General features: G+C 53.8%; 2 protein-coding genes across 4 annotated transcripts; one reads left to right on the top strand and one right to left on the bottom strand.

The window, feature by feature from the left end:
* The first annotated feature begins 16 nt into the window (after positions 1-16).
* Positions 17-11,533, top strand: PKLR (pyruvate kinase L/R). 3 transcript variants are annotated; one of them, XM_012449909.3, is made up of 12 exons: positions 17-163; positions 488-577; positions 1,465-1,647; positions 5,224-5,315; positions 5,412-5,543; positions 5,685-5,871; positions 6,240-6,510; positions 6,634-6,784; positions 7,373-7,525; positions 7,612-7,778; positions 9,073-9,254; positions 10,125-11,533. In XM_012449909.3, the coding sequence occupies exons 1-12, from the start codon at positions 31-33 to the stop codon at positions 10,229-10,231; spliced, it is 1,848 nt and encodes a 615-aa protein (XP_012305332.2). In that variant the 5' UTR covers positions 17-30; the 3' UTR covers positions 10,232-11,533. The 3 variants fall into 3 exon arrangements, with proteins under 3 accessions (XP_012305332.2, XP_012305330.2, XP_012305331.2); XM_012449907.3 differs by lacking the exon at positions 488-577 and having other exon boundaries at positions 21-163; XM_012449908.2 differs by lacking the exon at positions 17-163 and having other exon boundaries at positions 187-577.
* Positions 10,890-22,595, bottom strand: HCN3 (hyperpolarization activated cyclic nucleotide gated potassium channel 3). The gene is made up of 8 exons (XM_012449906.3): positions 22,193-22,595; positions 17,313-17,742; positions 16,351-16,512; positions 15,730-15,948; positions 15,172-15,318; positions 14,515-14,755; positions 13,463-13,627; positions 10,890-13,023 (listed from the first exon to the last, which is right to left on the bottom strand). The coding sequence occupies exons 1-8, from the start codon at positions 22,468-22,470 to the stop codon at positions 12,341-12,343; spliced, it is 2,325 nt and encodes a 774-aa protein (XP_012305329.1). The 5' UTR covers positions 22,471-22,595; the 3' UTR covers positions 10,890-12,340.
* Between the last annotated feature and the right edge of the window lie 629 nt (positions 22,596-23,224).

Genomic DNA, 23,224 nt, shown 5'->3' with positions numbered 1-23,224 from the left:
AGCTTTGTCATCCTCTCTCTCTCTCATTCTATGGTCCTGCAGCCCCAGGCCCCCACGGAAAGCATGTCGATCCAGGAGAACATATCATCCCTGCAGCTTTGGTCATGGGTCTCTAAGTCCCAGAGAGACTTAGCAAAGTCCATTCTGATTGGGGCTCCAGGAGGTAAGAAGCGGAAGCAGAAGCAATTGAACATAGGAGGAAAATGAGGGTGGAAAGTAGGAGTCAGGGTGGAGGGTATAAATGATTCCTATCTGCCACTGGCTAGGTGGGTTTTGGAGAGGAACATACGGTCATCGGAGCCTCCCCGTGTTAAATTATGGACCCTGGCCTGGCTCTTTTCCAGGCTGTATAGGCAGGCCAGGGCCACAGCATGTAAACCACGGGGCACTCCCGTGGTTCCTGGACTCTGGCCCCTGGCATACAGGGCTTCCAGTGGAAGGGGAGTCACTGGTGACACTTTAACCAGTCTGCAGAACTGATCCCCAGCCCAGCTGGGCCTCATGCCTCTGACAACCCAACAGTGTGGAGCAGACCCACAGAGAGGAAGCCCCAGAGAGCTGTGCAGTGGCATGGAAGGTGCGGCTGGAATGAGGGGGGCTCCTCTGAACTAGGCTGGGTCAAGCTACAGGGACCTCTGGGTCTGTAGCAGTTTTGAGGGGCCTGGGGAGACTCAAAAGGTGGGGTGAGGAAGCCAGCCAGTAGCCAGGGGTTGGAAAGGAGAAAACAGAGACCTTGGGAGAGGGAACTGGGTGATTCTGGGCCTCCATAAGGAGAGGCTGCTGGGTACTAGACATCAAGGGGTGCTGGAGTTGAGGGACATCAGTAGCTGCAGGCTGGAGGGTCCTGGGTTGTGCAGGGTCTGTATAACTGAGTGGTCAAGAACTTGAACTAGAGTTAGTCAGACTTAGATTTGAATCCTATGTGATTCATACTTAGAAGCTGGATGATCTTGGATGATTGATTTCCTCTTTCTCAGCCTCTGTTTCTTTATCTGTGAAATTGGGATAATTATAGAACATTTAACTGTACCTGCTTTATAGGATCCTTGTGACATAATAAGATAATATATGACAATGTTCCGCTCATAAGAAGGGAACGAGGCAGGGCAAGGTTGGTCACGCCCATAATCCCAGCACTTTGGGAGGCCAAGGTGGGTGGATCATGAGGTCAGGAGTTTGAGACCAGCCTGCCCAACATGGTGAAACCCCATCTCTATTAAAAATACAAAAATTAGACATGCCTATAATCCCAGCTACTCAGGAAGCCGAGGCAGGAGAATCATTTGAACTCTGGAGGAGGAGGTTGCAGTGAGCCAAGGTCACACCATTGCACTACAGCCTGGGCGACAGAGAAAGACTCCGTCTAACAAAAAAAAGAAGGGAAGGAATAGAGGGTATGCTGAGATGAAGGCATGGGGAGGAAAGGCAGGTGCCATGCAGCCCCTGAGCTCTCTTCTACCACAGGACCAGCGGGGTATCTGCGGCGGGCCAGTGTGGCTCAACTGACCCAGGAGCTGGGCACTGCCTTCTTCCAGCAGCAGCAGCTGCCAGCTGCTATGGCAGACACCTTCCTGGAACACCTCTGCCTGCTGGACATTGACTCCGAGCCCATGGCCACACGAAGTACCAGCATCATTGCCACCATCGGTAAATGCTCCCATCCCCCGCAGGCTCACGGGCCTCTGCGGTGTTTCTGAAGGCGCTTCTTCATCTTTTGTCTCCTTTGAGACTTCTCCATGTTTGACTCAGCCATTCATTCAACAAACATTTGTTGGGCATCTAGTAGACAAAATTTTGGGACCAGAGAGTGGATCAGTGAAAAAAACAGACAAAAATCCCTACCCTTGGGGAGCTGACAGTCTAGCTGGGTGTGACAATAAATAGTAAGCACAATAGATTATTAAAAATAAGTAAATTTTTCTGTTAGACAGTGGGCTGAGTGCGGTGGCTCATGCCTATAACCCCAGCACTTTGGGAGGCCAAGGCTGGCAGATCGCTTGAGCCCAGGAGTTTGAAACCAGCCTGGGCAACATGGCAAAACCTGTCACTACAAAAAATACATAAATTAGTTGGGTGTGGTGGTGCATACCTATAGTCCCAGCTACTTAGGAGGCTGAGGGGGGAGGATCACTTAAGCCCAGTAGGTCAAGTCTGCAGTGAGCTGTGATCAAGTCACTGTGCTCCAGCCTAGGTGACAGAACAAGATCCTGCCTCCAAAAAAAAAGAAAGGAAGGAAGGAAGGAGGGAAGGAGGGAAGGAAGGAGAGAAGGAGGGAAGGAGGGAAGGAAGGAGAAGGAGGGAAGGAGGGAAGGAAAGAGAGAAGGAGGGAAGGAAGGAAGGAGAAGGAGGGAGGGAGGGAGGGAAAGAAAGAAAAAAGAAAGAAGAATGAAAGTTGGCTCGGGGCAGTGGCTCACACCTGTAATCTCAGCAATTTGGGAGGCTGAGACAGGCGGATCAGGAGGTCAGGAGTTTGAGACCAGCCTGGCTAACATGGTAAAACCCTGTTTCTACTAAAAATACAAAAGATTACCCAGGCGTGGTGGCAGGCGCCTGTAATCCCAGCTACTCGGGAGGCTGAGGCAGGAGAATCTTGAACCTGGGAGGCGGAGGTTGCAGTGAGCTGAGATCACACCGTTGCACTCCAGCCTGGGCAACAAGAACAAAACTTTGTCTCAGAAAAAAAAGAGGGGGAAGTTATAAGTGCTATGGGGAAAGAAATCAAGTATGATAAGGGCATCAGGGGTACGAGGGTGAGGGCAGGTTGCAGTCCTAAATAGGGAGGTCAGGGTAGCCATTATTAAGAAAATGAGGCCTAAGGGAAGACTTGACGGAGATGAGAGAATTCGCCATGCGGAGGTCTAGGGGAAGAGAATTTCAGGAAGAAGCAACAGTCAGTGCCAACGCCTAAGTCAAAGAGGTTAGCAGAGCTAGAAACCATCAAGACGGAAGAGCGGCAGACATGAGGAGACTGTGGGGGAGAGGAGGATCAGGTGGGGCTTTGTAGGCCATTTTTAAAATTTCAGTTGTGTTTTCCTCCCAGTAAAATGAGAAACTACTGCAGGGTTTTGAGCAGGGGAACGACAAGCTCTCTTACTTATGTTTTAATAGAACCTCCCCTCCCCTGCTGCTGTACTGAAAATAGATGGGGGTGGGGGAAGGGCACCCCTGCAGTATTCCTGGTTCAGAACCGTTGGCGGCAGTGAGGTGGTGAGAAGTGGTCAGATTCTGAATGTATTTTGCGGGTAGAGCCGACAGCATTTGCTGATTGATTGGATATGGGGTTGGGAGTGAGGGCAAGAAGGAAAGGCGTCAAAGGTGACGGGTGACTGAGGTTTTTTGGCAGGAGGAACTGGAATGATGCATTATCCACTGAGCAGGAAAGACTGTGATGGAAGGATTTGAGGGGAGAGCAGAAGTTCGCTTGGGACACGTTGAGTCTGAGATGCAGATTAGCCATCCAAGTGTGATAGAGAGGGGACAGTCAGGTACACAACTCTGGTTTTGGGAGAAAGGTCTCCATTGGAAAGACATTTGGGAGTTGTCTGCATGTAGATGGTATCTCAAGCCATGAGACTAGAGATCACCAAAGGAGTGTAGGTAAAATGACAGAGAAGAGAACAGGGCCTCTAACATTAAGGGGAGGAACAAGGAAAGGAGACTGGGAAGGAGCAGCCAGAGAGGCAGGAGTCAACCAAGGGAGGTGCGGTCCTAGAGGCCAAGTGAAGACCGGTGTCAGGGAGGGATGTGTGTCCAGGCTGCTGACAGGCCAGTAGAGGAGGAATGAGCATCGAGCATTACACTGAGCAACAACACAGAGCTTCTTGGTGACCTTGACAAGAACAGATGCAGTGGAGAGATGGAGGCCAACGCCTGAGTGGGGTGGGTTCAAAGGAGAATGGGGGAGGGGAACTGGAGGCAGCAAGTACAGATAACTCTTGCAAAAACTCGGACTGAAGAGAAACCAGGTGATTAAGAAATTTTTTTTTTTTTTTTTTTTTTTTTTTTTTGCCGGGTGCAGTGGCTCACACCTGTAATCCAAGCACTTTGGAGGCCAAGGCGGACGGATCACCTGAGGTCGGGAGTTCAAGACCAGCCTGACCAACATGGTGAAACCCCGTCTTTTAAAAAAAAAAAAAGAAATTTTTTTTTAGATGGAGTTTCACTCTGTCCCCCAGGCTGGAGTGCAGTGGTGCAATCTCAGCTCACTGCAACCTCCGCTTCCTGGGTTCAAACGATTCTCCTGCCCCAGCCTCCTGAGTAGCTGGGATTACAGTCATATGCCACCAAGCCTGGCTAATTTTTGTATTTTTAGTAGAGATGGGTTTTACCATGTTGGTCAATGTGGTCTCAAACTCCTGACCTCGTGATCTGTCCTCCTCGGCCTCCCAAAGTGCTGGGATTACAGGCGTGAGCCACCAAGCCTGGTCTGAATTTTTTTTTTTTAATGATGAAAGAAATAACAGTAGGTTTATGTACTGATGGGAATGATCTAGTAAAAAAGAAAAACATGGCTGGGCGCAGTGGCTCACGCCTGTAATCCCAGCACTTTGGGAGGCCGATACAGGTGGATCACCTGAGGTCAGACCAGCCTCCCCAACATGGCAAAACCCCATTTCTACTAAAAATACATAAAATTAGCTGGGCGTGGTAGTGGGCGCCTGTGATACCAGCTACATGGGAGTCGGAGGCAGGAGATTTGCTTGAACCTGGGAGGCAGAGGTTGCAGTGAGCTGACATCATGCCACTGCACTTCAGCCTGGGCGACAAGAGTGAAACTCTGTCTCATTAAAAAAAAAAAAAAGGAAAACATGGGTGTCACAGAGGACCACAGAATGGCCGAATCTATGTCCTTGAGATAGAACTCAGCTCTCCTCAGTCCATGAGGCCTCCTAGCTCTAAAACCCCCGCACCCAAACAACTTCACCTGGCTCCCACCCCCTGCTATACACCCCAGACCCTGGGGTGACCAGGTAGGCAGTACTTACATACATCACTTGCTGACACAGCGACCTCAGACCCGGCCAAGGGCACTCCCCTCCAACTCCCATAGAGCTGCCTCCCCAAGGGGACGGATGTCGGCTGGAGAGGGAAACGGAGTTTTCGACCTGTGATCAGGGGTTGCATCAGGCTGTGGCGTGGGGCGTTCTGAGGGTAGTGATGGGTTAGGTTTGGTTGCCCTCTTGTTTTGGGGGAATGTGGTCTGAGTGGAATCTCTGGTTCTAGGGCCGGCATCTCGCTCCGTGGAGCGCCTCAAGGAGATGATCAAGGCCGGGATGAACATTGCGCGACTCAACTTCTCCCACGGCTCCCACGAGGTGCGGGACGGGCCGCCGGGCGGTGGGTGGGGCGGGAGGATGCCTCGAGTTCCTGGACACCTTTTTCTGAAACCCTCTCTCCGATCCCTCCCCCAGTACCACGCTGAGTCCATCGCCAACATCCGGGAGGCCGTGGAGAGCTTTGCAGCTTCCCCGCTCAGCTACCGGCCCGTGGCCATAGCCCTTGATACCAAGGGACCGGAAATCCGCACTGGGATCCCGCAGGGGGTGAGCGGTGGGGATGAGACTTGCCCGGCCGGGGCGGGAAAGGCGGCGCCCGTTGAGCGGGGCCCCAGGCCTGGGCGTGGGCAGGGGCGGGTCCCGGACTCCGGGGCCGCCGAACTCAAGTCTCCTCTGGCCCGCCCCTAGGGTCCGGCGTCGGAGGTGGAGCTGGTGAAGGGCTCCCAGGTGCTGGTGACGGTGGACCCCGCGCTCCGGACCCGGGGAAACGCCAACACCGTGTGGGTGGACTACCCCAATATTGTCCGGGTCGTGCCCGTGGGGGGCCGCATCTATCTTGACGACGGGCTCATCTCCCTAGTGGTCCAGAAAATCGGTGCGGACGCGCCTCCCGCCCTGACCACATCCGTGCGCTGGGCCCATTCCCTTCTCTTTGGCTCCCCCATCGGCCGTCAGACCGACCACACCTTCCCCTGGTCTTCCACGCGCCTTTGCCAGCCCGTCCCAGGGGTCCCCAGTGTGCAGACTCCGGCGCTCACCCTGGTTTGGGGCTGGACTGCGAGGGGCGTCGTTTCTTCCACGGACGCCCATTTGTGCCTGTTCCGGGCGGGGCCCAGAACAAGAGGGGAGAGACGAGGAGGACACGGTTCCTCACCTCTTGGGGGTCCAAGCCCAGCCTTCCCTCTGCTATGACTGTGCCCTGGCCTCACCCCTGACCGCAGCTGGCTCTCTCCATGTCCGCAGGCCCAGAGGGGCTGGTGACCCAAGTGGAGAACGGCGGCGTCCTGGGCAGCCGGAAGGGCGTGAACTTGCCGGGGGCCCAGGTGGACTTGCCCGGGCTGTCAGAGCAGGACTTCCGAGACCTGCGCTTCGGGGTGGAGCATGGCGTGGACATTGTCTTTGCCTCCTTTGTGCGGAAAGCCAGCGACGTGGCTGCCGTCAGAGCTGCTCTGGGGCCGGAAGGACAGGGCATCAAGATCGTCAGCAAAATTGAGAACCACGAAGGTGTGAAGAGGTGAGTTCTGGGTCTCTTCCCCTTCCTCCCCGTAGCTATTCCCCGTCACCTTTCTTCTCCCGCCTGCCTCTCCCCGGCATCTCCTAGCTTTCTGCCCTGGCCCTGATTCCCCCAACCGCCCAGGTTTGATGAAATCCTGGAGGTGAGCGACGGCATCATGGTGGCACGGGGGGACCTGGGCATCGAGATCCCAGCAGAGAAGGTTTTCCTCGCTCAGAAGATGATGATTGGGCGCTGCAACCTGGCGGGCAAGCCTGTTGTCTGTGCCACACAGGTCTGGAGTGAGCCCTTGAGGTTGGGCACTCTGTGGGTTTTAGGGACACCTGTGGGTGAGGGCAAATGCCCACACTGTAGGTTCATTATTTATTTATTTTGAGATGGAGTCTCATTCTGTTACCAGGCTGGAGTGCAGTGGTGCGATCTCGGCTCACTGCAACATCCGCCTCCCGGGTTCAAGCGATTCTGCCTCAGCCTCCCGAATAGCTGGAATTACAGGCCACTGCCATCAGGCCCGGCTACTTTACGTATTTTTAGTAGAGACAGGGTTTCACCATGTTAGCCAGGATGGTCTCAAACTCCTGACCTCAGGTGATCCACTTGCCTTAGCCTCTCAAACTGCTGGGATTACAGGCATGAGCCACTACTCCAGGTCCACACTATAGGCTTATAGTACATTTTGCTGACATGTGTTTGATCCTCAAACTACAAAGTTAGAGATACTTTGACCCCTATTTTCAGGGGTTGTGACTGTGACCCTGGTTTTCGGGACACTCTGAGACTGTGGGTGTCAGAGAAGTAGCTTGGGCAGGGTCCCCAGTCACGGTGCGACTCCTACAACTTTGATGTTCATGGTGTCCCCAAGATGCTGGAGAGCATGATCAACAAGCCCCGACCAACGAGGGCAGAAACAAGCGATGTGGCCAACGCTGTGCTGGATGGGGCTGACTGTATTATGCTGTCAGGGGAGACCGCCAAGGGCAACTTCCCTGTGGAAGCCGTGAGGATGCAGCATGCGGTAGGAGCTCGGCATGAAAAGCAAATGGGCCAGGGAACCAAATCCCTTCCGCACCCCAATGCAGCCTGACATTCTGGCACCTGCAGATTGCCCGGGAGGCAGAGGCTGCAGTGTACCACCGGCAGCTGTTTGAGGAGCTACGTCGGGCAGCGCCACTGAGCCGTGATCCCACTGAGGTCACCGCCATTGGCGCCGTGGAGGCTGCCTTCAAGTGCTGCGCTGCTGCCATCATCGTGCTGACCACAACTGGCCGGTGAGGGGGACACTGGGAATGCCCAGATGGAGTAGGGGTCAGGGGTAGGCTGGGATGGGCCTCAGGCCTGGGTTTAGTCTGGTCACCAGGGGTGAAGGGTCCATCTGAGTCAAGAGGAGGGGCAGCAATGACAGCTGGAGGCCAGGAGAGACAGAATGCCAGGGGCTGTAAGGGGACAGTGGCATCACTGGACATATTGGCTTCGAGACCATTTGGGCTCCTGGGGCTCAGAGGCAAGTCCATTTGGCCCACAGAGCCTTACAATGCTGAGGTATTGCAGAAGAGCCCAGTAGGTCTGAGTTCAAGTCTTTAGTCTGAAACGTAGGCGGCTCTCTTTCTTCACGAACAGGACAAGGTAATGATTTGCTCTTCGGGAGAATGCAATGATTAACAGGAGATATGAAGTAATTAAGTACTATATGTAAATTAAGCACATAATAGACATTTTCAAAAGGGTTTCTATTTCTTGTTTTTTTGTTTTGTTTTGTTTTTTGAGATGGAGTCTCACTCTGTTGCCCAGGCTGGAATGCAATGGTGCAATCTTGGCTCACCACAACCTCCACCTCCTGGGTTCAAGCACTTCTTCTGCCTCAGCCTCCTGAGTAGCTGGGACTATAGACGAGCACCACCATGCTCGGATAATTTTTGTATTTTTTAGTAGAGACAGGGTTTCACCATGCTGGCCAGGCTGGTCTGGCCTCAGGTAATCCACGCACTTTGACCTCCAAAGTGCTGGGATTACAGGCGTGAGCCACCATGCCCTGTGGTCTTTAATATTTCTTAAAGAGATTTCTCCTTATTATCTCATATGTTTCTTGTGTGGTAGGGAGGGCAGGGTTTTTTTTTTTTTTTTAGATGAAATCTTGATCTGTTGCCCAGGGTGGAGTGCAGTGGCTCACTGAAACCTCTGCCTCCCAGGTTCAAGCGATTCTCTGCCTCAGCTTCCCAAGTAGCTGGGACTACACGCACAAGCCACCACACCCAGCTAATTTTTGTGTCTTTAGTGGAGACAGGGTTTCACCATCTTGGCCAGGCTGGTATAGAACTCCTGACCTCGTGATCCACCCGCCTCGGCCTCCCAAAGTGCTGGGATTACAGGCGTGAGCCACCTGCTCTGGGAGGCAGACATTCTCATACTCATTTTGTAGGTGAGAACACCAAGGCCCAGGGAAGTATGAAGACTTACCCAGGGTCACACAACTTGTTAGTGACACCTGGCACCAGAACCCAGACTCTCGTTTCTTAGTTCACCACTCTTCCCCTGATCTGGACTGACCTTCTCTGCCTCCTCTAGCTCAGCCCAGCTTCTGTCTCAGTACCGACCTCGGGCAGCAGTCATTGCTGTCACCCGCTCTGCCCAGGCTGCCCGCCAGGTCCACTTATGCCGAGGAGTCTTCCCCTTGCTTTACCGCGAACCTCCAGAAGCCATCTGGGCAGATGACGTAGATCGCCGGGTACAATTTGGCATTGAAAGTGGTGAGCTACCTAGACCTTCCACCCACTCCTACCATTTGTATCAGGAGTCCTCCAACCCAGCTTCCCACACCCACTCAAAGGGCCTTGCCTCTCTCCTGTGGTCCCAGGTTTTCCCTATGAGATTCACTAAGATTAAGAGGTATCAGTCTGGCCTATCACACACACCTCTTCCATCAGCATAGCCACACAGGCAGATTGCTATGCTACTTAGCAACATACTCTGTCCTAGCCCACGGACACTCCTGCACCTTTCTTTTCTTTTTTTTTGAGACGGAGTCTCATTCTGTCACCAAGGCTGGAGTGCAATGGCGCAATCTCGGCTCACTGCAACTTCCGTCTCCTGGGTTTAAGCGATTCTCCTGCCTCAGCCTCCTGAGTAGCTGGGATTACAGGCGTCTGCCACCACACCTAATTGTATTTTTAGTAGACATGGGGTTTCACCATGTTGGTCAGGCTGGTCTCAAACTCTTGACCTCAGGTGATCCACCCAACTCTGGCCTCCCAAAGTGCTGGAATTACAGGCATGAGTCACTGCGCCTGGCCCTGCATCTTTTTTTTGTTTGAGACCAAGTCTCACTCTGTTGCCAGGCTGGAGTGCAGTGGTGTGATCTCAACTCACTGCAACCTCTACCTTCTGGGTTCAAGTGATTCTCCTGCCTCAGCCTCCTGGATAGCTGGGACTACAGGCATGCACCACCATGCCCACCTAATTTTTGTATTTTTAGTAGAGACAAGGTTTCGCCAGGTTGATCAGGCTGGTCTTGAACTCCTCACCTCACATGATCCGTCTGTCTCGCCCTCCCAAACTGTCAGATTACAGGTGTGAGCTGCTGTGCCTGTCCAATTACTCGTTTTCTTTCCCTCCCCCAGGAAAACTCCGTGGCTTCCTCCGTGTTGGGGACCTGGTAATTGTGGTGACAGGCTGGCGACCTGGCTCCGGCTACACCAACATCATGCGGGTGCTGAGCATATCCTGAGATGCCTCTCCCTCCTCTGCCCCAGCCTACGCCTGTATCCCATCCCTTCTCCCCCAGTCTACATCCTCCAGCCCACACCCCTCCAAAGTCCCACCTCTAAGTCCTCTCTTCTCTATTCCTGGCTCTCCCTACCTCAGGCCTATCTGAGACCATATCTGCCATCTAGTCCCATTCCAAGCTGCCCGTTCCCCATCTCCATTTCACGCAGGTCCTGAAAGTCTGTGTCCAATTATGCACTGGCCACCTGATAGCACCAACTGTACATTCTCTGCATCCGATCCACTCAGCAGGCCCCAAGATACCTTGAGCCTTTAATCCCACTTTGGCTGGTTAATTCCATAACCCCAGCCTTCCCATCCCTCGGGGCTGGGGAGACGGAGGACAGGACAATCTTGTCCAGTCTCCCATTCTCATATGTGGCCCTCATGATAATCTGGGCATATCTCATGCCAGGGCAGGCTACCTCTTTCATGGTGACTGACAGTGACATGAAAGCCTACATTTTGGGGAAACCTGGGTGGGATAGATGCTGGGGAGAAGTGAGGGCTGGGCGGCTGATTTTGTCACCGTCTTCACAGCCTCTGTGCTGGGCTTGTAGACCACTGTCTTGGCTGCTCTCATGCCCGCCTGATACCCTGCTTGGCCAAATGCCCGGCTGCTTCCTCCTGCACCCAAAAATTAGCCTCCCACTCACTTTGTTCCCACACACAAACCAAGAGCCAAAAATGAGTGTCTCTATTTTATATTTAAATCCAGCTGTTTGGAAGCAATTATAAAACTTCTCCCACACACCAAGAACCCCAGAACTCCCCACCCAGAAGGAAAGAGGACTTAGGGTCTTGGCCCCACAGTCTTTAATGCTGTAGAGTAGGAGAGGGGACAGACAGAGTGAGTGTGGTAAAGGACTACTCTCGTCCCTGAGAAGGCAGAGGTGCTGGCTGGCCTGCCCTTTCCCAGGCTTGAATTCCTTGGGCCTTCCCTTTACTCCTGTACCAACAGCTAACTCAGAAGGAAAAAACAACAAAACTCTAAAGATAAACACAGTCCTTCTCCCTCTCTCACATGGTTCCTCCTGCCCCTACCTGATAGGGAGAAGGTTCAAGTATTGCTGCTGATGGGTTTGGGCAAGGACCACAGAGGCTGGCATGGAGAGGCCCTGCCTCCTGCTACTCCTCCTGTCTCCTTACCTGAAAAGGAGGGGAGGGATAGATAAAGTAATGGCTAAACAAAATGAATTGGTAACAAATAAAATTAGCAAGTGAATAAATAAAATTAAATAAATAAATAAGCAAAGAAAAAAAACATCACATAAGGATTCAGCCATTTTCCCCTCCACCGGGGAGGGGGGAGGAATCTAGGCTGGCATATTAATAAGGAGGTACCAACTATCCCTTAACTTTTAGGGGGCACCACTGGAGCAGAGGGCACAGGGAAGAGGCAGCTCTCAGTTTACAAAATGACAGTTCTACCACAGGACAGACTGCAGGGAACTTAGAAGTGTGTTCCCACTCAGAGGGTAGAGACACGGAGTGCCACAGGTGGCAGTGAGCGGGTAAATGTGGATGCCCACACTTAGGACCCAAGACATCTGCTGGCAGCAATGGGGGTGCAGGTGATTGGCAGTGCCTGGCTATGCTACAGGAACAGGAAGATAACCAGGCCAGGCAGAACCTGCAGGATCACTGGCAGGGAAACAGAGACATTAAGTTACTTGGCAGTGATGGTGGTGGCAAGTACTTGTGTTTAGTAAAGGTAGGGTCTTGGGCCTGGGCCTGCACCTGGCAGGACCATAGCCAGGGGAATACCCTTGTCAGAGGCTCTGAGTCACTTCTACTTGGCAGTGGAGACATACAGTGCCTGGCATATTACTTGGGACATGGTAGATGCTCAGTACACATGATGAATGGATTATGATAGCAGACAAGCTACAGGATTCTTGAGCTGAGGACACAGAGACCATCTTCATGGCAGTATGGGGAATGTCTGCACGGGGCCGACATTTCCATAGGGCAATGTTTCAGGTCCCCATGGCCTTCCCCAGGAGGCATCGCCCTTGGGTACATACTACTCACTAACCCCAAGAACTAAGGCTGGATGTACTCAAGGGTTTTACATGTTGGCAGAAAGCTGGGGACCCCCAGGGGTGGCTGGCTCAGGCACTGGTGGCCTGGGGGGCTGGGCTGTCCTTGGAGGCTTGGCCAGGAGCCCTGAGGGAGGCAGCCGCTCACTTCCTGAGCCCTTACGCCCAGGAGAGCCATCACCTGTTGCCCGCTGAGGCAGAGAGGGTTGGGAGGCTGAGAGTGGGCGGCCCCGAGGTCCCAGCCGCCGTCCACCTCCTCCTGGAGGGGGACCCAGCAGGGAGACCTGGGAGCGCCCTGCCCGGGATAGGCTGGCATGCAGGGTTCGGGCAGGTGGGGCGGGCAGGCGGGAGGTGGATGCCCATGGGCCGGCTCGGACTGGCACCAGCGGGGAGGCTGGAGAGCCTGCTGAGCGCCGAGCAGAGCGAGCAAGGAGGGTGGCTGGAGAGTCAGGGGAGAGAGGCAGAGGGCCCCGCTGGTGAGTCAGGGCAATGGCCACGTTGGAGGTCACAGCGGCTGCCTGAAGGGGCGCATGCACCAGTGGCTCCCACAGTACTGGCTTTCCACTGAGCCGAGCTCCTGTGCTGGGAGCCAGGCCCCTAACACCCCGAGCCATGTCTCTGTCATGTTGCACCAAGTGCTGCTCCATGATGCCACCACTGCTGCCCGGACTTGGCTCGGAGCGCTTCCGCTGCAGTATGGAATTCTTCTTGCCTAGAATTTGTCCCGGGAGGGGGAAGTTAAGGATAGGAAAGGAATCCAAGTTGGAAGTTGGATATCAAAGAGTGTGAGGTCTCAGGATGGGGTGGGGTTGAGGGTAGGGGATGGGAGTCAGTAGTATCGCGATGGGGCTAGCGGGTTGAGATGGGGTTGGAGGAAGTGGGTATGTATCAGAGACAGTGAGGGTCAGGGGACTGGTACTCAGGGAAAGGAGGACTCAGGACATGGGGACGTGGGATGATATCTCTCCTGGGTAGGACATGCTGAGGGATAAGGACAGTGGGCCACAGTGTTGAAAGGCCTGTTGGGAGCATCTGTTGGGACTGAATGGATTGGGATATGACCCTGGAGCCCTAAAGCCTGAGCTCCTTGCTTTGGAGGTGGGGTGAGGGCACAGCCTGGACCCAGAGCAGATGGGGTGGACAGGTCTCACCGATGCGGCGCAGCCGATCCATGGCCACGGTCTCAAAGGCCCGGCGCATCATGGGGAACTCCTCGAGCACAGCGTTGAAATGGTCCACACTGAGTGAGTAGAGGCGGCAGTAGGTGTCGGCCCGAACACTGGCTGTGCGCCGGCCCCTAGTTAGCAGGCAGATCTCTGCAGAAGTTGGGAGGAAGCCTCAGAACCCCTGTCCCTGCCCCCGAACGCCTCTCACTGAGCCTACAGCAGTGGACCCAACTTTCTAAGACTCTTCCCTAGACTTGGGAGAAACCACTAATTACCTATTACCTCCCTGTTCCAGGGTCCCTAAACACTCCAAGCATTGTTTCTCTCCAGATGCCCACAGTTACTGGATTGCTGCTCCCTGTCCTTCCCACTCTCTCCAAATAAAGGCTGACGACTAGGCAGGTCTTGCTGGTCCTAGACTCCCAGTGACTCCACTCCATTTTAACTCCCACCCCTCCCCGACTGCTCTATCCCAAGAAGTAAACAAGAGGTAGACCAGGGCAAGTCACTCCGTGTACCCACCCATCCCACCCCCTTGAATGAACACTGAGGGCAGCCCTGAAGGAGAGAAGCAGTGTCAAAGAGGAAAGTGCAACGTGATGGGGGTGGTAGGTGGTTTGGGGACCAAGAGACTATATGAGCCTCACGTCACTTCGGGCAGTGGCTGGCTGAACTGCCCTTACTTCCTCAGGCTGGGTTCCCGAATCACACCACCAGGCAGCTCCATAAAGCTCATGCTCCAGGACAGCTCTGCTTCACCCCTGCCTTTCCCTCATCTCATAGAATCCTTGGATTTCACTGTCTCAGGGTTCTAAAAGGCCCTCTGGCCCAGTAGTTTGCAACCTGGCTGTGCATTAGAATCTCCTGAGAAGCTTTTAAAAGCTCCAGAGCTCCAGACCCCAGCCCAGAGATTCTCACTGAGGGGCTGGAGTTCTGTAATTCTGCAGCATAGCCAGGCAGGGACCCTGAGCCTGGGGAGCAGTTGCCCTGTCCGTCGTCTGCTTGTGACCCCCCCACCCTCCCTGAGGCCTGCTGACCCCCAAAGTAGGATCCATCGGTGAGGCGTGTGTCCCGGGCGCCGCGGGCCAGCACGCTGAGCAGCCCATGCTGGATGAAGTACATCTTCCTGCCCACGGAGCCCTCACGCACCACAAGGTCCCCCGGCTGGAAAACCTCAAAGCGCAGCTTGGTGAGGACTGCAGTGACGAAGCTGGGGTCGGCGTGGGCAAACAGTGGCATGTGGGCCACCAGGCCCCGACAGGTGAAGTTAATGATCTCCTGGACAGGAGAGGGGACTGTCAGGCAGGCTGTGCCCCCTGCCCTGAGATGCTCCCACCGAGCTCATCTTCCTCCAGAAACCCCACCCCTGGGGTCATGTTCTGCCAAAGGATGGGATGCGTCAGTGGGCCCGGGACCATCCCTAAGCTTCTGCCTTCAGATCTTTCCCATGAGCTCTTGTGGGACTATCTCCCCAAAATGGAGATCCCTACAGTCCCTCCTTATGTACACTTCACTCCCAAAGGACCTTCCAGAAAGACCCTAGCCCTTGAAAGGCCCCCAAATACCTGGCCTCCCACGGGGCCCTCTGCAGGCCTCATTCTCCAGAGGAGCACCTGCTGACCGACAGCCCCTACCACCAGATAGCACTCCAGGTCCCTGAAGAGCCCCCGCTTCCAGGGCCAACCCAGCCCCACCTCCCGAAGTGGCTCGCTCAGCTCGCCCAGGATGCTTTCCTCGTCGAACATCTTGCCCTGGTAGCGGTGCTCATAGTACTCATGGATGCGCTGCCGTGTGTCTGCTGGCAGCTTGTGGAAGGACATGTACTGCTCCACCTGCTTGTACTGGAGGGCCGGCCCATTGCCAGGGGCAAGAGGACACAGGGAGAGATTTGGGGCCGGAACAGCAGGGTGTGTGTGTGTGTAGAAGATCAGAGACACAGGTCAAACTCACAGGGGTGAAACATGGAACCAGACATGGATACACAGGGCCACAGAGGAATACAGATAATGGTGGATACCGGGAAGACACAGAGCACAGTCATAGGAAAACCCAGGTGTGAACAGCAGAGGGGCCAAGCACCGGCATAGGTTCAAACAAAGAAAAGGTACACGCAGGGGCAGGGACCAAATGGACACAGGGCAGGAAAGGAAACAGAGGCATAACAGGGGCACACATCAGAATGGGACTCAAGTCTGGGTACCCAGTCTCCAACAACCCTCCATGCCACCCCTCCCTCCCCTGTCCCTGCTGACCTTCTCCTGGTACTGACGCCGGGAAGAGTCCAGGGACTGGATGAGTGCGGTGGCGTGGCCGATGAACATGGCGTAGCACGTGGCACCCACAATCATGCTGAGCATGGTGAGCCAGACGTCCGGCATGCCTACAGGTGCCTGTTGCCCATAGCCTATGCACAGCATGTGGCTCATGGCCTTGAACAGGGCATGGGAATACTGGCGGCCCCACGAGTGGTTCTGGGGGGCAGAGTGTATTGCAGAGCTGGGCATGGGCCCCTCAGAGCCTCATTCGCCACCTGCCCCTTTTCCTCTTTCGGTCTTTCTGTCTGCCCCCTTCTACTGCAGGCCTTCCTCCTGGCAGGCACTTAAGTTTGGTTCCGGGGGCCCTGAGGCAAAAGGGTCCTCTATTACAGCTTGGGGGCCTCAGCTTCCGGCTAAGTGCCCTTCCTTGCCTGCTCCCTCCAACACACGAACACTTCTTCTGGGTGTCCTTCCCCTTTCCTCCCTCCTCCCCACCTCCTCACTCTTATTTTCTGTCGTGATCATCTCCCACCTCCTGCTCCCTGTGGCCATCCCTGTTACTCAGGCAGAAGAGCCCTTAGAAGGCCCAGGAGAAGCAGAGCTGTGGGGACTTCTCACCACCATGTGGTTGATGGAGACCCAGCAGTCGGGAGGGAAGTCCTGCAGCATGGGGACCAGGAACTGCAGACAGCCATCCCAGTGACATAGCAGCAGCATCATCCCAATGAGGTTGAAGATGCGAACCACAGCACTGGCCAGGTCATAGGTCATGTGAAAGATCTGAGGAGTCCGAGGAGGAGCCGCTGTGGACAGGAACCCCTCCCTGCTTGTCCTCCTCCATTCCCAGCCTGGTAAATTCTCTCTCTGAACTTCTCCCTAGCCCCAACCCCCATGAAATAAAAAATACAACTATTATTCATTTGTGCGGAGTTTTGTGGCATAGTAAGTGTCACAGCAGAGAATCAAACAAATCTACTGCACAAGCTGCCAGGTGTAGCCTCGAAAAGAGAGAGGGCATTTCACAGTGTAATGTTCCCAGGGCATATGTGTAAGAATTAATGCCAGCAGCCCTCTCTCCTCCAGTAGTAATAATATATAATGGTGACTTCTCTGAGAACTTAGACACCTAAGTGGTTTGCATGTATTAACTCCTTTAATCCTAACAGTCTTATCACAGGTAAGTGTATTAGAACAGAAAACGGAGTCTCCTATAGTAAACCATAAAACTGGGATCTGACCAAAGACAATGAGACTGCAGAGCCCACAGTCTGAACCACTAAACTCTGCTGCTCTGAAGCAGAAGCTCCAGCTTCTTCCACGCCCCATCCTCCACCCAGCATCCAGCTAACTCCAAAGCGTGTGTCCGCAGCTGTTCTCCACCCTCCTGTGCCACCATCTTTACCCCAGGCCCCATCCCCTGAACCCTCATTCTGTTCCTGCTTCTCCCCCACCAACTTGGGAGAGAGCTCACCCATGGAAGCCCCACCCATTCTCCCCACCCTGTAAGGTCACCAGGAGCCCCACCCATAGCATCTTCCTAGAGGAGTCTGCCAGCCCCCCTGCCCACCTCCCCGCCCCACCTCCTCCCACTGGTGTATGTATCGGATGAGGCGGGAGAGGCGGAGCAGCCGCAGCAGGCTGAGGATCTTGGTGAAGCGAACGATGCGTAGGGCCCGTGCCGTTTTGTAGACCTCAGCATCCAACCGTGGCTCCAGCTCCACCACCAGGAAGATGTAATCCACAGGGATAGAAGAGATGAGGTCAACCAGGAACCAGGTGCGCAGGTAGCGTGTGCGGATGGCTTGCGGTGCTAGCAGGATCTCAGCACCCTCCTCCACCACAATGCCTGTTCGGAAGTTCAGCACCAGATCCAGTAGGAAGAAAGTGTCAGACAATACATTGAAGACAATCCAAGGTGGGGAGTTCTCCTCCTTGAAGAAGGTGATGCCCACAGGCAGGACGATGAGGTTCCCCACCATCAGCAGCAGCATGATCAGGTCCCAGTAAAACCTAAGGTGGGAATGGGATAAGGAGTAAGACCATGAGGATATTTCACCAGCCACCAGACTGACAGAAGATAGCGTGACATGGCCAAGAATGGGCAAAGATACACAATAACAGAAAACTGTTTACAGCTGCTGGGAGTACAAGTGGGGACCACCATTTGGGCAAATAGTTCAGCATTACCTAGTGAAGTTAAACATTTGCATTCCCTGCAATTCAGCAATTCCATTCCTAGGTATAGACACATCCAAGAGAAACATACGCTCCAAGAGATACACATAGGAATGCTTTTTGCAGCATTAAATTTGAGAACAACACATGTACTTCTGTAGAAAAAAATGTAGATAGATAAGTAGATAAATACACTATTTATGGACTGGAATACAATACAGTTGTGAAATTACCCAACTATAGCTACATTCAGCCCTATGGATGAATTTCACAAATGCAATGTTGTGCAAAAGAAGCAAAAAACAGCCTGGGCAACATAGTGAGACCTCATCTCAACAACAAATAAAAAAATTAGCCAGGTGTGGTGGTGAGCATCTATAGTTCCAGCTACTCGGGAGGCTGAAGTGCACTCCAGCCTGGCTGACAGAGCAAGACTCTGTCTCAAAAAAAAAAAAAAAAAGCTATGGCTCATGCCTGTAATCCCAGGGCTTTGGGAGGCCAAAGTGGGATCACTTGAGTCCAGGAGTTCAAGACCAGCCTGGGCAAAATAGTGAGATCTCATCTCTACAAAAAAGTAAAAATTAGGCCAGGCAAGGTGGACCACGCCTGTAATTCCAGCACTTTGGGAGGCTGAGGCAGGTGGATCACCTGAGGCCAGGAGTTCGAGACCAGCCTGGCCAACATGGTAAAACCCCACCTCTACTGAAAGTACAAAAATTAGCCGGGCTTGGTGGTGGGTGCCCATAATATCAGTTACTCAGGAGGCTGAGGCAGAAGAATTGCTTGAACCAGGGAGGCAGACGTTGCAGTGAGCCAAGATCATGCCACTGCACTCCAGCCTGGACGACAAGAGTGAGATTCTGTCTCAAAAAAAAAAAAAAAATTAGCCAGGCTAGTGGTGTGTGCCTGTAAGCCCATATCCTCAGGAGGCTGAGGTGGGAGGATTGTTTGAGTCTAAGAGTTCAGGGCTCAGTGAGCTTTGATTACACCACTGCACTCTAGCCTGTGATACAGTGAGATCGTGTCTCAAAAATAACAATAAAAGAAGGCACCACTGCACTCCAGCCTGGGTGATGGAGTGAGACAAAATAATAACAAAAGAAGGAAAGAAGGAAAGAAAGAAGGAAGGAAGGGAGAGAGGGAGGGAGGGAGGCAGGGAGGGAGGGAGGGAGGGAGGAATGAAGGAAGGAAGGAAGGAAGGAAGGAAGGAAGGAAGGAAGGAAGGAAGGAAGGAAGGAAATGTATACCACAAAAGTTAGAATAATGGATTTGAAAAAAGAATGTGAGAGCACTAGGGGGGTTTCTACAGATCTGGCAATGCAGTATCTCTTACCTAGACAGTTGTTACATGACAGTTTGCTTTAAAATTACTCTTCCAGGCTGGGTGCGGTGGTTCACGCTTGTAACCCCAGGACTTTGGGATGTTGAGGCTGGCAGATCACCTGAGGTCAGGAGTTTGAGACCAGCCTGGCCAACATGGTGAAACCCTGTCTCTACTAAAAATACAGAAATTAGCTGGGTGTGGTGGCATGCACCTGTAATCCCAGCTACTTGGGAGGCCAAGGCAAGAGAATTGCTTGAACCTGGGAGGTGAAGGTTGTGGTGAGCCGAGATCGCTCCACTGCCCTCCAGCCTGGGTGACAGAGTGTGACTCTGTCTCAAATAAATAAATAAAAATTGGCATGGTGGTTCACGCCTATAACCCCAGCACTTTGGGAGGCCAAAGTGGGTGGATCATGAGGTCAGGAGTTTGAGACCAGCCTGGCCAAAATGGTGAAACCCCGTCTCTATTGCAAATACAAAAATTGGCTGGGCGTGATGGCATGCTCCTGTAATTCCAGCTACTCAGGAGACTGAGGCAAGAGAATTGCTTGAACCTAGGAGGGAGAGGTTGCAGTGAGTCAAGATTGTGTCATTGCACTCCAGCCTGGGTGACACAGTGAGACTCCTTTTCAAAATAAATAAATAAATAAATAGAATTACTTTGCCATATGCATATATATCCCTACTATATATCATTTACCTCACCAGTGCTAAATATTTCAAAGGTTAAAAAAAAAAAAAGATAGACCTGGTGCAGTGGCTCATGCCTGTAATGCCAGCACTTTGGGAGGCTGAGGAGGGCAGATCATGAGGTCAAGAGATCAAGACCATCCTGGCCAATATGGTGAAACCCCATCTCTACTAAAAATACAAAAATTAGCTGGGCATGGTGGTGCACACCTGTAATCCCAGTATTCGGGAGGCTGAGGTAGAAGAATCACTTGCACCCAGGAGGCAGAGGCTGCAGTGAGCCGAGATTGCACCACTGCACTCCAGCCTGGTGACAGAGCAAGACATCGTCTCAAAAAAGAAAGGTAATGTACCCTGTACTAATGTCACAGCATTGTTGAAAACATTTACGTGGAGACAATAGATGTGACCATGTGGTACAAGCACTAGTTGGTGTTATGACTCACCCACCCTTTATCCCCAGGTTTCTGAAAAGGCTGCTGCTTTTGCCATCTGCAGCTATCTGCCCTTTCTAGTCTAGGACCTCATGCCCTCCCCAGCCTTCTCCACCCATTCCTCTTCTCCAACACAGTTGGACCCACGGATCCTGTTCCTTTGCTGGGGTCTGCAGGAAGGTGGGGTGTCTATCCTGCCTTCCTCTGAATTGAGCTTTCCAGGGATGCCCTTCCCCCTCCACAGAACCTCAGACAGGGCTGCACACACAGAGAAGCTCCACAGGAGATCATGAGGCAGCAAGGCTTGAGCTCTGCATGCCTTTCCTCCTCTCTGGGCTCCCTGTGCCCACTGGGACTCCAGCGGCTGAGCACAGAGGCACAGGCAGGAGTGAGTGACACAGCTGTGGCAGACACGGTGGATAGAAGAGGTTGAGAGGGAACTGTGTGAAGCCCTCATTCAGAGAATATCACAGGATAATCTCAGGGACTCAATTACCTATGGTGGTTTTAATTCTAGGACACACCTAATCCCAGTATCAGCTCAGGACCTAGCCCCTTCTGACTCAGACTGCAAAATCAATTTTCAGCCCTGAAAGAAGCTTCCCCAAGTCTGAGCCTGTGGGAAGCCCCTCAGACTATACGTTTTCAATCAACAAAAACCATTGACCACTCTTCTTTTCTCTCCTGGGCTGAGAAGGAATCCTGTATTGTGAGATGCTAGGAGAGGGGAGGGAAGGAGGGTTCGCCTAGCCATGAGAGCATCTTCACAGCCTGACTCACAGGCGGTCACAAGCCTGGCAGGTGATGCAGTAGAGAGAACGAAGAAGCACAATCAGAGGGATACCCGACTTCTGGGGATCCGTCTACGAGTGAACAGAGGGAAGGGAGCAAGAGCCACAGGAGACTAGAAAAGGAGGACTGGCTGGGTAGGAACGAGGCAGCAAAGACAGGAGTGTAAGGAACAATGGGAGGAAGAGGGACATAGAGGGAGTGTGTATATATGTGGATTCAAGATAAAGTCTGGGTCTACAACTGTATTTCCAGACTCCAGATTCACACCTCTTCTTCTCTCTTTCTTTAGTTCCCCAGGGTAGGTGATTTGCACATATCCCTGTCTCATCAAAGAGCTGTCCTTCATTTCCCCCAAGGACAGGGCTGCTGTCCTCCCCTAGCGACCTTGATGTAGAGGTACAGCCTGACGGAGACTGAAATGGCCCCACCCCCACCCTCGGTCCCTTCTCTGGGAGTCACCTGGGTGGTGGTCCTACCCCTGCTTTGCTGCCTCGGACACTCAGAGTCTTGGCCCAGCCCCGCCGCCCCCGCCTTCAGCACTAGGGACAGCGACCAGAGCTGAGGTCTGGACCCTCGCTCCCTTCAGCGTCCCTATTTTTCCTGGTAGTCTGTCATGCTGAACTAGGCAGGTGCTAAGGAGTGGGTGTGGGGATGGGAGATAGCGGAGCTCGGCTTCTCCCTCAGGCTAGCCCCGAGACTTAGAATATAATTTCCCAGATCTCCAGCAAGCAGGACTGGAGGAGGCAGGGGTCCCAAACTCCGGTAGTTCCTGTGGTCCGGATGGGGTCCCGGGTTCCTGAAAGGGGAAATCCAGGTCTCTGGAGATCCCCTGATGTCTGCTTGCCCTTCTGGCACTCCCAGCCTGCCAAGGCACGTCTAGCCCAGGAATTCCTAGGCTAGGTTGGGGGGTGACTCTCCCGCCCCACCAAGGGACCCCTGGGCCGGAAATGAAGTGGCCGTGGAGGGTGGGGCGGGCCGGGTCCCCGTGTCGCTGCCCGCGAGGGTGGGATCGATGTACCCCGCCCTCCCGGCCGAGCCCCCAGTACCGGAAATCGCTGTAGGGGTGGATGATCCAGGCCCCCGCAGACTTCACCCGTTCCTGCTCGATTTCCACTGCTTTGTGGCTGCCGAACACTCGAAGGGAGAACTTGTTGACCGTGGGCTGGAGCAGCGTCCCGAGGTGCCTCCTCTTAGGCTCAGGCCCAGACCCCGGGATAGGACCTGAGGTCGCGGTCGCAGGCGGGGGAGCAGCGGCAGGCACCGCCTCCAGCCCAGGGGTCGCCCCTTCGCTGGCCCCCGCCGCCGGCCGCTGCTCCGCCTCCATGGTGCCCACACCGCTTACACGCTTGGCCTCCTAGAGCCCTCTGTGGCCATCGGTACCCCCAAACCCTCCAGAGTAAGAGTCGGCGCAGCCCCGCGGGCTGTAGCTGAGGCGTCGTAGGCTCGGAACCGCTGGCGCGCGGGGCGGAGGGGGTGTGTGCTAGACTGGCGGCGGCGGCGGCGGCGGCGGCGGGCGGCGGGCGGGCTGCGCGGCGCCCCCTGGTGAGGGCTGCGCGAAGACTGGGCGGGGCTGGGAAGCCGGGATCCTGGAGGAACTCCGAGATGGGGGCGGCTTAGCAAAGGAGGCGGGGAGCGCAGCCAGAGCCAGGGAGAGGGCGTGGCCTAGCGTTGGCCTTTCATCCACTCAGAGCCAGGGAGGAGGAGCCCCCTGCAGTGGCGGGAAAACCCGACGCGAGTTTGTAGCTCGAGGAACTTGGGAGCGCGAGGGATTGGGGGCCAAGGGAAGAAGTGGAAATGGCTTTTGGGATTATTCCCCATTCTCGCCCATGGACTTCTGTCTTGAGACCATCTTCTCTTAACACTTCCAGGAATATTCTTGTCTTTTGATTTCCTCGGAAATGCTTCCCCTAGTATTTAATTTCCTAATTCATTCTGTCAGCTTTCACCAAGTGCGACTCTACCCATCATTGAGTGGACGCTGAGGAAACAAAGATGAGCACAAAAGTCTTAGCCTTAGCATCTCCATGTCGTAATGGAAAACAACATGAAACAAAAACAAAGTCCTACCATAAAGCCAG

This window comes from Aotus nancymaae, unplaced genomic scaffold (genome assembly GCF_030222135.1).
Source record: "Aotus nancymaae isolate 86718 unplaced genomic scaffold, 86718_ANA_hifiasm-v0.15.2.pri h1tg000108l, whole genome shotgun sequence".
In the NCBI taxonomy this organism is placed as follows: Eukaryota; Metazoa; Chordata; class Mammalia; order Primates; family Aotidae; genus Aotus; species Aotus nancymaae.
This window is presented reverse-complemented; position numbering and strand designations above follow the sequence as displayed.

Coding starts and splice junctions, on each gene's coding strand:
- HCN3 (XM_012449906.3), bottom strand. CDS start 22,470: ATGGAGGCGGAGCAGCGGCCGGCGGCGGGGGCCAGCGAAGGGGCGACC. Junction 15,949..16,350: donor TCTCCATCAACCACATGGTG/GTGAGAAGTCCC, acceptor TCTGCCCCCCAG/AACCACTCGTGGGGCCGCCA. Junction 14,756..15,171: donor TGAGCGAGCCACTTCGGGAG/GTGGGGCTGGGT, acceptor TCTCCTGTCCAG/GAGATCATTAACTTCACCTG.
- PKLR (XM_012449909.3), top strand. CDS start 31: ATGGTCCTGCAGCCCCAGGCCCCCACGGAAAGCATGTCGATCCAGGAG. Junction 164..487: donor TCTGATTGGGGCTCCAGGAG/GTAAGAAGCGGA, acceptor ACTGATCCCCAG/CCCAGCTGGGCCTCATGCCT. Junction 7,779..9,072: donor GTGCTGACCACAACTGGCCG/GTGAGGGGGACA, acceptor TGCCTCCTCTAG/CTCAGCCCAGCTTCTGTCTC.